Source organism: Loxodonta africana, chromosome 21 (assembly GCF_030014295.1).
Source record: "Loxodonta africana isolate mLoxAfr1 chromosome 21, mLoxAfr1.hap2, whole genome shotgun sequence".
Taxonomy (NCBI): Eukaryota; Metazoa; Chordata; class Mammalia; order Proboscidea; family Elephantidae; genus Loxodonta; species Loxodonta africana.
In genome coordinates, this window is record NC_087362.1 from 33,140,058 (window position 1) to 33,154,001 (window position 13,944).

The 13,944-nt window shown below is 47.9% G+C and overlaps 1 protein-coding gene across 10 annotated transcripts in view; it reads right to left on the reverse strand.

The window, feature by feature from the left end:
• Positions 1-13,944, reverse strand: part of KIAA0513 (KIAA0513 ortholog) — a 110,392-nt gene that overhangs the window by 36,709 nt on the left and 59,739 nt on the right. For 9 of the 10 annotated variants that reach the window (XM_064273711.1, XM_064273710.1, XM_064273716.1 and 6 more), the window contains 5 exons: positions 13,498-13,568; positions 11,487-11,694; positions 9,738-9,778; positions 9,096-9,174; positions 4,725-4,802 (listed from right to left, as the gene is read on the reverse strand). In XM_064273711.1, coding sequence (XP_064129781.1) covers positions 4,725-4,802; positions 9,096-9,174; positions 9,738-9,778; positions 11,487-11,694; positions 13,498-13,568 — 477 coding nt within the window. The remainder of the gene's footprint in view (positions 1-4,724; positions 4,803-9,095; positions 9,175-9,737; positions 9,779-11,486; positions 11,695-13,497; positions 13,569-13,944) is intronic. The other variant, XM_064273719.1, reaches the window with a different exon arrangement.

Below are 13,944 nucleotides of genomic sequence, written 5' to 3' on the forward strand. Positions count from 1 at the left end.
GAAGCCTCCAGAGAGGAAAGGAACCTGCCCAGGGCACACAGTGACTGGAGTTCGAGAACCTGGGAGAAGGCTCTCAGCTTTGCACCTCTGTCTCCAGGCCTTGCTGGCTCTTTGGTATGGTCTGACTATATGGTCACATGCTGCATCCCTGGTCCCAGCTGCAGGGTCAAGGAAGCCAGAAGCCAGGGGAAGCTGGAAGGGCTCTGCCGGCTACATTTCATTTCCCTTCTATTAAGCAGAGGACTCTGTCCTTACCCTTCTCACAGCTTTCTCGGTTGATGCCTACTGTCTACCCTGTCGCCCTAGCCCTGATAACATGGGTGAAATCTACACTGTTCACGCTAGGCCTCTGTGAACAGTCATTCCGGGTCTGCCACAGAGACTCTAGAACACAGTGCTGAAACCCCACCGAGAAATCAACGGTCTCTGTGGGTGGTGTCATGGTTGAAGGCCCTAACAGGGAGACTTTCTGAAGAACTAATTTGACTTTATGTTTGTGGTGGAGAGACACTAAAGAGCAGAGGATTTGGGGTGGGGAGAGTGCTAGGTGGAGCATGCGCCTTTCTCAGGCTTAGAGGGAGCAGTGTGAATTCTCAGCATTTCCACGAGGAGAGGTAATGCTGCCCTGAGTTATAGTGCTTCCTCCATCAGCTCACTGCAGTGGACCAGCACAAATAGGAGTGCCTTCTCGTCCTCTTCTCAAGTGCAACTGTGGGCCATCCCCACTCCTGCACCTTCCTTGGTGTAATGACAAACACCCAGTCCCCTGGGAACCCAAAGGACACTGTGTCTATGCACAGGAGCAGGGCAGACACTGCAGTTCATTTTAACACATTTCCCCCTAAAAATAAAACTCCAAATGGGTGAGGCTTACTGAAAAAAGGTTAAGACAAAGATAAAAGAAAAGCAAGAGAATAGAGAGTATGAGGGAATGAGGGGCTGGGGATAATGGAGAAGCCAGAGGAAGAGAAACAGAACAAAAGAACATAAATTCTTAACTCATCTCCACCCTCCTGGCCCACGGGATGTCACTAGTGCTGCTGCAGTTTGGCGGGGGGGTGGGGGTGCACAGGACATCAGGGGCGTGACGGTGGTGGGGGGCATCACTGCCAGTCTCATCATGATGATGACATAATAACGTACAAAAATACCAAGAATGTACTTCCTGGTGCTTTGCTAAGTCCCATCCCATTTTCCCTTCCCATCCTCTTCCCCCATATTCGCCCTTAGGATTGTACAGGCACACATATTCCTGCACCTCCACCAGGGTTGCTGCACATGGCCGTGCAGGCTGGGTGCTCACAACCCCAGACCCCTAGGGAGCAGCCCCCTCAGTGGTGTGTAGTAGCCCAGCCCCCACTGCTCCTGGCCCTGGTGAGGAAGCGAATCTCTTTCTTGCTTTGGCTAGAACTCCAGCTGGCACATTTACCCTGACCTCTGCAGAAAGAGGTGGAGGGTCATTATCAATTAGCAGAGTCCAGCGATGCCTACAATCAAATCAGTTCCTTAAATCTGAGTTCAACGTCCAATACTGTGCAAGGTCTAATACCACATAGTGGACCGAATGTGGGTCTAAATTGCCAAAGTGGAAATTTGGATGTGACCAAGAGCTTGCTAAAAGGGAAACCTCACAGAGATTTCATGAAATGGCATCTTGTCAGTAGGTGTTACCCAAAAAGAGAAATAATGTTGGAGGCAGGAGCTTGACTGGGAAACTGGGTTCACCCCCTCTTCCTCACCTAACCCCTGCCGATGCTGAAGGAACACTTGCCCTGCTCTTTGGGTGAGGCTTGGGGGCACTTGCGGTTGTCTCGGGGCAGGTCAGAGATGTGAAGACTGCATGGGACCATGTGCAGTCAGGCGACTTCTGCTCTCAGGACAGGAGGCCTGTGAGGCCAAGGGGGCTCGGCCGGGCCCAGGACAGCTGCCCCTCCCATCAGTCAGCACCACTGATCACCTGGAAGACAGTCTCATTCCTCTTTGGGCCAAGGCTAGCTGGGCTAAGAAGCTTTGTTCCTGGAAGACTGGTTAATCCCAGTAACACCCAGGTAGATTGTGGGGACTTGGTTTTTTGTTTTTTTTAAGGAGGTATTTACTATACCTAAATGCTCCTTTTAAGACATAACCATGAAAAGGCTATGTAGGAAGTAACAATAAGCACTACAAATACATCACTGATTACAGGAGGCATGCTTCACGAAACTATCACTGAAAAACAAATCGTTGTAATAGAAGCTATAATTTGAATTGGCAGGTCTTTAACTCTAAAAGTAGATTACAAAGGATATCTAATATTTAGGAGGATAAGCCAAGATTCTCTAACAACAGTGTAGAATTAACTTCTTCCCTCACTTAGAACTCTTTTGACTGGTGGACAGGTATTTTTTTGCCCCTTTGAAGAGCAGACACTTGTGAAGAAGGAGGCCCTCGTAACCATGTCCATGGCACACTAGGCGGGGAGAAGCTATCACTTTTACTGGCATTAGCTTAAGACATGTGGGGGGCTTGCGCCTGCCCCACTAACGTGTCAGAACCCAAAACTACTCAGAAAAGATTCGCTTTGGGCAGTTCTCTTTCCTTGTTCCCTATCAATGTTTAGTGGTCTCATGAAGAACATGGAGGAACTTTGTGCTTGTGTGGGGCTGGGTGGGGAGAGGAGGTAGGTGGAAAGCCACTTTTACAAGACGTTATATTATATATACATATATTTTTAATAAAGTTTGAGTTCTTTTCCACTTTCCTTGATTCATTCACCAAGTCTTTAGCTCTAAACATTAACGATTCCAAAATACCTGGACATGCACTGTTCTCCCCACTTCAGTCCCATCCTCCACAGTTTACTTGGTCTATGTGGGCAAACACATCACCACATAGGATTCTAAAGCCCCTACTCTCGGGGCATGGCCTCCCTCCACTCCCAGGGCAGTCAGACCCTGCTGTGGGCTCACAGGAAACTACTCCATTCTAGGGCCTTGTCTTGAAAGGGCCCTCCCCCCGTCCCCCCGTAAATCCCACATCACCACATGACTGGAAGAAGCGAATAGCCATCCTCCCTCTGGCCCCATCGCACCATCACTGTGGCTCCCCTGACCAAGTGTGAGATCACAGAGGCTGAGGTCTAGCTGAGAGGGTTGCTTGGGGCGGCGGGGGCGGGGGGGGTCGGGGGGGGTGGGAGTGGCTGGCTGAGAGCCAGACTGGCTCAAACCAGAAGCAGACTCCCCCACCGTCACGTGCTCGCCCCCTCTGAATTGCCCTGTGTTTCCCATTAGACCCAGGAGTCATACGTGATTTCTGACTTATTTCCAGGTGCTCTGGCTTTGGGATGCTTCCACCCTGCCTGAGCCATTGCAACGGCCCCCCAGGGACCCCAGCACCACCAGATGCACCGGATGTCCATGCTTGGGCTCTGCCATCTGCAGTGGTTCCCACACACTGCCCCCACACTCTGTGGCCCTCAAGTGACCCCACAGCACTGTAAAATGGAACGAAGTCACGGGGACACACACACCTCTTCTCCTCCTCCTCTCCAGCCTTCCCTCTGGAGCGGCAGCAGAAACAGGTAAACAAAGAACATGTCAAAGTCATGCGAGATATGTGATGGAAAAGAGAACAGGTGAAGGGGCGAGAGCACCATAGGCAGGGAGAGAGACAGAGGGAGGCGGGGATCTGAAATAAATGTGCTTTCTAGGTGTGTGAAAACTAAACAGGAGCAAAACCCCACTGGCCTATGAGCATCTGAGCATTTCTGAGATTTTTTTCCTCTTTATCCTGCAGAGTGCATCATTCTCTCTCTAGAGTCCTTTGGGATAGAGTCTCAGCGTCTTTCCCACCCCAATACTTCATCCCCGTGAGGGCATTAACTGCCATCTAGAAGAAAGTTCACTTAAGATGCTCCCAAATTTTGGCATCCTAAGGTCTTTAATGCAAAGGGCAGTCATCCGCTTTCTCTCCTGCCAAGGAGAAAGATGAAGGGATCTCCCGTGTTGGAGGAGGGGCTTCATTTTATTCACGGGGAAACTGAGGCTCTGTGAGGCTCAGAGACTCTTCAAAGCCACACAGTAGGTGGGATCAAGAAGGGGACCCAGGGTGGCCCTGTCCAGCCTGGCTCTCCCCACTGTTCCCTTACTCACTGCCACGTGACACAGTGGAGGGCGTCTTCTCTTGCTATGGCCAGAGAGAGAACCAAGCAACCCACATGGGCATAAATGCCCACACTTCCCTGCCACCACATACTTTTTGGAGAGGGCTTACAAAGGGGTATTCTCACGTGGCCAAACGACTCTGGTGAGGCTGGAAAGAACATGGACAAACTGAAAGTTCCCTCAAAAGCAAAGTCTGGGTGGCCACCAGCACCCCCCTCCCTCCCCGCCAAGGGTTCTGCTGCAGGGGCTACCTTGGGGTTCTGACATCACACAGCAGGTAAGCAAGGGGTCTGGGGGTCCTGATGGCTCATTCGGTGGTACTATGCATTTTCCAGGAGGGTCAGGCCACGTCATGCCAGTGCCCAGGACAGAAAGCGCTCATGCAAGCGATTCCCCCACCCACCAAGCTGCGCGCTCCCAGGACCCTCAGGCAGCTTGCAGGGCACCAGGGCTAAGAGAGGTTGAAGGAAAATAGGTACACATTGACTCAACCATTCTTCTGCTTCCTCTTCAGAAACGGGAAAATAGAGCCACTCCCTGGTCCTCTTTCCTGAGGCCAAGCAGACCTCACTTGGCTCCTACCTGGTGGTGGGAGACCGCTTTCTCCTCTCACAATGAACAGCATCGAAAAAGGCAGCATTCCAGAACCTCAGGGTATGCCTACAACCAGGGGCAGGAAAGACACAGGTCTCAGGCCCACATCTGCATGAACTTATAAAACAGAGAGCAGGAGGCTCTATCCTAAATACAGGCAGCCCCCTGGGGCTCCAAGCACAGGGTCAGTACTAGCATCTGCATGTCTCCCTTAGGAGCGAAGGCAAAAATGGGGTGGAAAAGCATAACTTCAGCTTAAAATGCAGCATGAGGATGAGGAGGGAGCTGGAAAACCTTGGGATCACTGGGCTGGAACTGGAGGATGCAGAGGTAGGTGCTTTCCAACTCTTCGTTCAGTTGAGACTCCCAAGAGGAAGCAGAGGGTCTGGGAGATCTGCTTTTCCAGAATAGGGTCTGATAATCATAAATGGGGTTGGCAGGGACACGCCTTGTGTAGAGAGAACAAACAAGTTTATAAGGATACACAAGAAAGAAAAATTCTTCTTAAAGATCAGGGGATGGCAAACTATGGCCTGCAGGCCAAATTTGGCACACCATGTTTCTGAAAATAATGTTTCATTGGGACACAGCCATGCACATTCATTTACACATTGTCTCTGGCTGCTTTGGGGCTACTTTGGCAGAGCTGAGTAGTTGCGACAGAGACCATATGGCCTGCCAAGGCTAAAATACCTACTCTCTGACTCTCTACAGAAAAAGTTTGCTGGCCCCTGTTCCAGATGATAAGACAAAGGCAAAGCCAAGGGCCCAAGAAGCCGGGCTAAATCATTCGACATTTGGGCAGGGTTGTCTTTTCCCTTCTCTCTGCTTCTATTTGAGCCTGGCCTGGTTCAAGTGCTACGTCCTTCTTAGAGACTTCCTGACAGCTCCCTGAATTCCTGAGGCCCTTCGTGGCCACACTGGTCCCATGGTCCCCTCTCTGATACGGGGAATTCTACTACAGCTGGACTGGGGCCAGCAAGACAGGGACCACGTCTGACGCCCCTTTGGATCCCAGGTGCGGGTATGGTGCCTTACTTGTGAGTAAACACATATTAAAATACAGTGGCGTGAGGCTCTGGAGTTATGAAAGCAACACAAATAATCACCTGCAGAGCAGGACAGTGCACAAGATTCCCCTAACCACCGGCCTCTCACTTCAGCTGCCATGACTTCATTTTTATATACGTGTAACAGCTATACTGAGCGCCTTAGTTATCTATGCTGCTGTAACAGAAACACCACATGAACAGAAATTTATTTTCTCACAGCTTAGTAGGCTAGAATCGGAATTCAGGGCACTGGCTCTAGGGGAAGGCTTTCTGTCTCTGTCAGCTCTGAGGGAATGTCCTTGTCTCTTCAGCTTGTTTCCCGGTTCCTTGGAAATATCCCTGTGGCTTGGCATCTCTCTTTCCCATCTCTGCTTCTTTCTCATGCTTGTTTAGTCTCTATATCTCAAAAGAGATTGACTCAAAACACATGCTACACTAATCCTGTCTCATTAATATAACAAAGACACCCATTCCCAAATGGGATAATAACACAGGCATAGAGGGGAGCACAATTTATTCCATAACATTCTACCCTTTGGACCCCAAAAATTCATGTCCTTGCCACACACAAAACACATTCACCCTATCACATCACCCCAAAAGTCTTAAATCAACTCCAAGTCTAAATTCTATCCTAAAGCAATATTCATCTTCATCTGCGAACCTGTGAAATCTAGAATACAAGTTATCTGCTCCCAAAGTACAATGGTGGAACAGGCACAAGGTAGACATTTCCATTACAAATGGGAGAAATTGGAAGGAAAGAAGGGATAACAGACACCAAGCAAGTCCAAAACTCAGTAGAACAATTTACATTAGCTCTCAAGGCTTAAAAATAATCCTGTTCTTCGGGACCATCTGGGCGATGGCCCTTGCCCTCCAGACTCTGGGTGTTGGCCACACTCTCTGGATTCTGGATAGAGGCCCCCCGGCCCTTGGCTTCAGCTCCCCCTTCCAGGCCCTCTGGGATGGCAACTTTGCTTCCTCTGCTTTGGGCGGCCCCATTCTCCTAGTCCATCTGAGTGGCGACCCCATCTCCTTGGTGCCAGCAGGCCCCATTCTTCTGCCCCTTGGGCATGGCACCCCCATCCTCTCAGCTTTTGGTGGTGGATCCATTCCCTGGCACACCTTAATGGTAGCCCCACACTATGGAACCAAGATGGTGAAGATCTGACTCTTTGAAACCTAGGAAGCTGTGGCCCCACACTTTGAGATCCAGAAGACCATGGCCCCACCTTTTGAAACCAAGGAGAACCTGCTTCCCATGCTCCTACCAACAGTTCTGCTGATCTCCAAGCTGCTCCAGGAGTGATCCTTTTCTTTTCTTAGAGAACAATAGATTTAGCTCCTTTGGCCTGTTTCCTGCTTGTAGAATTCCAAGAGGCAGACAGCGTTCTTTTTCTCTTGTTCAGTCTAAGCTGATGGGTTTTCTGCTGTGGTAGTTGGTTAGATCCATCAGTCACAGGCTTAATCTCTTTAACGAAACACTGCGTAGTCACGTCCTTGACGAACATTCTCAGACACATGTCCTTAGTTTGAAAAACAGAATTTTCCAAATCTTTAAGTTTTGTTTTCATTTTGTACAGTTCACTTTTAAGTTCATCTCTTACCTCTAGCGTTTTACTATAAGTGGCAAGGAGAAACCACACGGCCCCTTTAAGATCTTGCTTAGAAATCTCATCAGCCAGATATCCAATTCATCACCTACAAGTTCTACCTTCCACCAAACCTTTGAACATAATTCAGACAGGTTCTTTGGACTGCATAAAAAGCATCGCCTTTCCTCCACTGTCCAATCCCATGTCCATCATTTTCCTTTAAAGCCTCCCCAGAAGCACATCTAACATCCACGTTTCTAGCAGCGTTCTGTTCCTGGTGCCATATGTGTTCTCTAAGATGACAGAGACTTTCTCTATAGCTCTCCTCACTTCCTTTGAGCCCTCACCAGAATTGCCTTTGATGTCCATACTTCTGCCAACAGTCTCCTCAAGGCAATCTAGGCTTTTACTATTAGGCACCTTGAAACTCTTCTAGACTCTACTCATTACCCAACTCCAAACCACTTCCACACTGTAGATATTTGTTAAAGCAGCATCTCCCTTTTCTGGTACCAGATTCTGTGTTAGTTATCTAGGGCTACTAGAACAGTGCTTTGACCAGCAGAAATTTATTTTCTCACAGTTTAGGAAGCTAGAAGTCAAATTCACGGTGCAGGCTCTAGGGAAAGGCTTTCCCTCTGTCACCTCTGGAGGAAGGTTCTTGTCTCTTCTGGGCTTCTGCTCCTAGGCAATTTCCATGTGGCTTGGCACCTCTCTTCCCCCATCTCTGCTTCTTTTGCTTGCTTGTTTAATCTCTTTATTATCTCAAAAGAGACTGACTCAGGAATACCCTATACTAATCTTGTCTCATTAACATAACAAAGACAACCCATTCTGAAATGGGATTACAGCCACAGGCATAGAGGTTAGGATTTGCAACTCATATCTTGGGGGGATACAATTTAATCTATCACACTGAGGTATAATTCACATACCATAGAACCCACCCTTTTAAAGTGTAAAATTCAGTGGTTTTTAGTACATTCACAATGTTGTATGACTATTACCACTCTCTTTTTCCAGAACATTTTCATCACCCCAAAACAAAACCCTGTACTCATTAGCAATCACTCTTCAATTCCCTGCCTCCACTTCCAGCCCCTGGCAACCACTAATTTACTTTCTGTCTCTATGGGTTTGCTATTCTGGATATGTCCTATCAGTGGAATCGTACAATATGTGGCCTTCTGTGTATGGGTTATTTCACTCAGACAATGTTTTAATGTTTTCAAGATTCACTATGTTATAGCATGTATCAGAACTAATTCCTTTTATGGCCAAATAATAATCAATTGATGGACACTTCAGTTGTTTCTATTTTTAGGCTATTGTAAATAATGCCAAGAACACTAGTGTACAAATTTTTGTGTGGACATGTTTCTCTTGTTTCTCTTGGGTATATACCTAGAAGTAAAACTGATGGGTCATATGGTAACTCTATGTTTAGTCTTTTGAGGAATTGCCCGTCTGTTTTCCACAGCGGCTGCACCATTTTATAATCCTACTAGCAGCGTGAGAATGTTCCAATTTCCCACATCCTTGTCAACACTTGTTATTGTCCATCTTTTTTTTTTTTATTTTTAGCCATCCTAGTGGGTGTGAATAATCTTCATTTTTATGGGAACAAGAGCTAGGAAGTGATCCTGGGGGAAAGTGGTTGCTGCCCTATAGGTAAGATGGTGACGGAAAAGCTACGGGTCAGGGCTTACCAGATTGGCTGCTGCTTCAGGTGTGTGTACAGGTAGATCTTCTCCCCCTTCTTTTCCTCCTCTGGGCTATACACAGTTACTGTGGATGAGGAAGAAAGATTGAGTGGGTCTCTGATGTATACCCACATGTTAGTAAACCTCACAACCACAGCCTCCCAGCAGTCATTTCTTCTTCCACAAATCAGAACAAAGGTCATAAAAACATGTCATTCCACACAGCTTCTCTGCCTCATAGACAGTAATGATGCTGCTCACTGACTGTCAATTGGGGTTTCTTCAAAGGTTGAGTCCAGGGGATGGCTGACCTCACACCCCGGTAATGCTTGACTAGAAATGTGGCTCTTTTACAGAAATACAGGAAGAAAATATAGGCCACTGGAGCTAGAAAGCAACTCAGGTATCACCTAAGGCAGCATCTTCATGCCATAGAGAAAAAAGTAAAGGTCAAAGGCATTTGCTGACCTGTGTTCATGCTGCTATTTAACAGGGGGCTAGTTAAGACCCCCATGGGGGGCCTCAGTTATAAGGATCCAGCAGAGCTCTGCTGTGGCTGCCAAGTGCATCTACAGGGAACAGCAATGCCCCTCCTCTTTGGACGCCGAGGACATGGAGGGGGCATTTGCAGGTGAGGACCCCACTTACCTGTCTTCTGCTGCTTCTCCTTGGGTTTGTTGTCGTCCTCCCTGAGGAAGAGAAACCACAGCGATGACAAGTCTGACCCGTGCCTATGAGCTCAATCGGCATTTTCTCAAGTCCAAGGAATCCGTTTACATTTCTGAGACAGGATTATGTCTTACAGCCTATGTGTACATTTAACGTGGTTTTCTCTGAAAAATCTGTATTACATCAATGCAACACCTGTCAACGATCAATGCGTAGAATTCGAAGAGGTGTGTTTAGGCTTTTTTTTTTGGCATTTCAACTCTTGTTACGTGTACAATTTGGTGACATTAATTATGTTTACCATGTTGTGCTGCAAAGGACCTCTTTAAAGTGTTGAAAAGTAAAGATGTCACCTTGAAGACTAAGGTGTGCCTGACCCAAGCCATGGTATTTTCCATCGCATCATATGCATGTGAAAACTGGACAACGAATAAGGAAGATTGAAGAAGAAATGACGCCTTTGAATTATGGTGTTGGCAAAGAATATCGAATATACCATGGCCTGCCAAAAGAACAAACAAATCTGTCTTGGAAGAAGTACAACCAGAATGCTCCTTAGAAGCAAGGATGCATCTTACATACTTTGGACATGGTGTCAGGAGGGATCGGTCCCTAGAGAAGGACATCATGCTTGGCAAAGAACAAGGTCAGCAGAAAAGAGGAAGACCCTCAATGAGGTGGATTGACACAGTGGCTGCAAACAACAAGCTCAAGCATAACAAAGATTGTAAGGATGGCGCAGGACTGGCAGTGTTTGGTTCTGTTGTGCATTGGGTCGCTATGAGTCGGAACCGACTTGACGGCACCTAACAGCAACATCAACAACCACGTTGTGCGATCATTACCACTATCTATTTCCATTTTTTAAAAAATAACTTTTAACAGAAACTCAGCACTCCTTAAGCAATAACTCCCCATTTCCGTCTTCCCCAAGCCCGTGATAACTACTAATCTATTTTGGTCTCCATGCTTTTGCCTATTCTGGATATTTCATATAAGTGGGGTCATACACTATTTGTCCTTTTGTGTCTGGCCTACCGTGTTATTAAGGTATTTAGGTTTCTTTATGCCATTTTCTCTGAATCTGAACTACACAACCCAGAGGAGGCGTAAGTCAAGTCACCTAACTGTAACCAAACCACTGGTGGTGACACACAGGGTCACGGTGACACACAGAGGACTCCCTGGGGCCGAGGGCCCTGTCTGGCTGATACCTCTCCCTTTCTTTGTGAAGGCCTTAACTTCTACATCCCCGCTTCTATATGCCCACTTCAAAGAAATTCCCCAAATTTCTGTCTGAGAGCTGCTCTCCTGGGGGACAGAGGCTTTCTCTTGCTTCTTTATTCCATTAACACTAACTCTCACCCCAGTCTGGAGGAGGAAGGAGGAGGGAGGGTTTATGATTTCCCTCCTGCAACTGACAGTCTCCATATGCTCCTCATCAATCCAAGAGAAACACGCACACCACAGGGAACATCCTTGCATGTTAACACACGGAACGGCATCCGGAAGCCAGAGAAAACTCTAGGGGGCAGAGAGCCAAGCTGGGCTGGCAGCTGCGTCACTCGTGAGAAGCTCTAGGTCTCCAGAGACTGCGAAGTGGAACAGATTCTCTATTTCACTATGTCATTCACTGTGCGAGGGTTTATCCTGGCCTCTCTCCATGAGTCATGCTGACATGACTGCCCCTCCCCCAATGAGTCAGAGACACATACAGGCAACACTTACTCATTTCTCTTCACCAGGGGCCCCTTCAGCTTGGTTTCCAGCCCCCCAAAGAAGCCCTTCATGTTCTCGGTCTTCACTGAGGTATTCTTCAGGAGCCGCTCAGCAATGTCCTTCTTCTCTGCTAGCCAGCTGTTGGCGGATTTCAGGTAGGAGTCAATGCTTCCTGCAGGCTTCTCCTTAGATTCTGAAGGGAGCAGGTGTGGCTTACCTTGAGAGAAAGAGGACACTGTATTTATGCAGTAGAAAAAACAGATGGCAAAAGGGAAACGCTCGTTAGTGTACCAAAGTGGCTTTGGGGGTGGTAGGAAAACCTCAGTCCCACTGAATAAAATAGCGAAGCAAAAGACTCAACGGCTGCATATGAAACAAATGTGGGCTTGGGGCCCCTTCTCTCTCTAAGAGCAATCACTAAGCCCATACTGTGTACAAAGAAGTCTGCCAGGTACTATGAGGGAGGAAAGAAGGAACAGGTAAGGATCCAGCCCTAGAGAAGCACAAAGTCTGGCAGGGAATGAGAAAGGTACACAAATAGCTAGAGTACATAAGAGGAAGTGATATGTGTTGTAATGGAGGTAAAGTGTCATTGGAAAACAGAAGGAAAATACTCTTTCCCTGTGGTAGGGAGGCAGGCTGGATGGCCCCTGGACTGGCCAGGGAAACAGTGGACACTGGAGGTAGGAAGATGACAGGAGGATGGCACTCTGGGTAGAAAGAGGAGTATGAGCAAAGGCAGCACAAGGAATGTCCCTTTCTTAGGGAAGTATACGGGACCTACAGGAGCCCCGGTGGTGCAGTGGTTAAGCACTAGGCTGCTAACTGAAAGGTCAGTGGTTTAAACCTAGAAGCTGCCCTGTGGGAGCAAGATGTGGCAGTCTGCTTCCGTAAAGATTTACAGCCTTGGAAACCCTACGGGGCAGTTCTACTCTGTCCTGTAAGGCCACTATGAGTTGGAATCGACTTGTTGGCCATGGCCTAAGATGGGACATACGAGTTGAGGTGCCCTCTAGGGGTCAAGGCGCCCTGTGTGAGTCAAGGCGACAAGTGTCCTCTACTAGTTAAGCTGCTCTGCAAACAGTCCCTTCTGAGGCAAGCAATCTAGCCATTCTCTGAGAAGCAGGAGCCACAGTTTGTACTGGGGTTCTCCCCGACTCAAAGGCAACTGAGGAGAGGTGTAGCATGAAGGGCCTGCCTGCTGGTGATGTGGCCAGGTGCTAAGGCAGTCAGGCCGCTGCAGCCTACACAGCTGAGGGCATGGAGAGAATGGGCTGCTGGTGGTGAGAAGAGGATGAAACCAACTTGGAGAGAGAAGGAAATATACCACATGAGCAGGTACATGGGTCATGAGAGGGTGGAAGGGAAGCCAGCGGTCAGCACTGCCCCAACCCAGCTCTGGTCCCTGCAGAGGCTTACAGCAACCTTCTAGTCACAGTGGCCTGAAGGAGCCTCTGCTGTTACTGCCCAAGGAGCTTAGCATGGAGTCCTCAAGCACCAACATACCAGAAGGTTCTGGGGAATGAGCCAGAAGAGATCTTATAGCCTAGCCTTAGCATAAAGAAAAACCTACACTGTTAGCAAGGGCCTCTTCAGCACAAACCTGGGAACTCTTCCCAGCCTAAGATTCTAGACTGTTCCTCTCCATCTCACTTCCACAGCCATCCATGAGTTTTCTTTGGCTAAAACATAAAACTGGTAATCACATCCAGCAATTCCTGGCTCCACCATGAAAGTCCTGACTAATGTGTTGATTTTCTCATTTCCTAACAGCTTGGTGATTTCCTTTGTACTGTGGAAAGTCAACTTCTCAGCTCATGAATGGACCATATCTTCTTCTCCCATTTTAGGGGCTTCACTCTTTATTCATGCCCTCCCTAATATCTACTTCCTTTGGTCTCTAGGAGCTCCACAGGTGTTCCCTTTAATCTAGAGGGAAGCTTCAGTTGACTCTACACTGTAAGTTGACAAGTCTCAGGTTTCACAAGCTGGAACTCCACAAAACCAGCACCACTCTTACCAATGTGATAGTAGGTGAAGCACATGGTCATGAGGTTCTTGGCAGGGCCAAAGTCATCCATCTGGTGACACCTGGAATGAGAAGCAAGGCCAGCTGGCTCAAGAACTGTTCCACCCCATGCCTTCACTGTGGGTTAACTAAACAAGACCAAAATGTTTAATATACATGTCTAAATTAATACTTTACTCCCAAGAAGCAACAAAATTGATCCCCCTCAGTCCAGTTAGTGAGTTACTCACAAACTTATTGCTAGGACCCAGGTCTGATTCTGGGCAGTTAGGAGCTCATCTTCTATTTTCATGCCCTCTTTCATTTAAAGGTAGAATGACTGAGGCCCAGGAAGCACAGCTCAACACAAAGGGCAGAGCCAGCACTAGAAGTCTGGCCTCAAGTCTCAGTTCAATACCACTAGCACTTGGCCACTGGCCCTCCATCACTTCCCAGGAA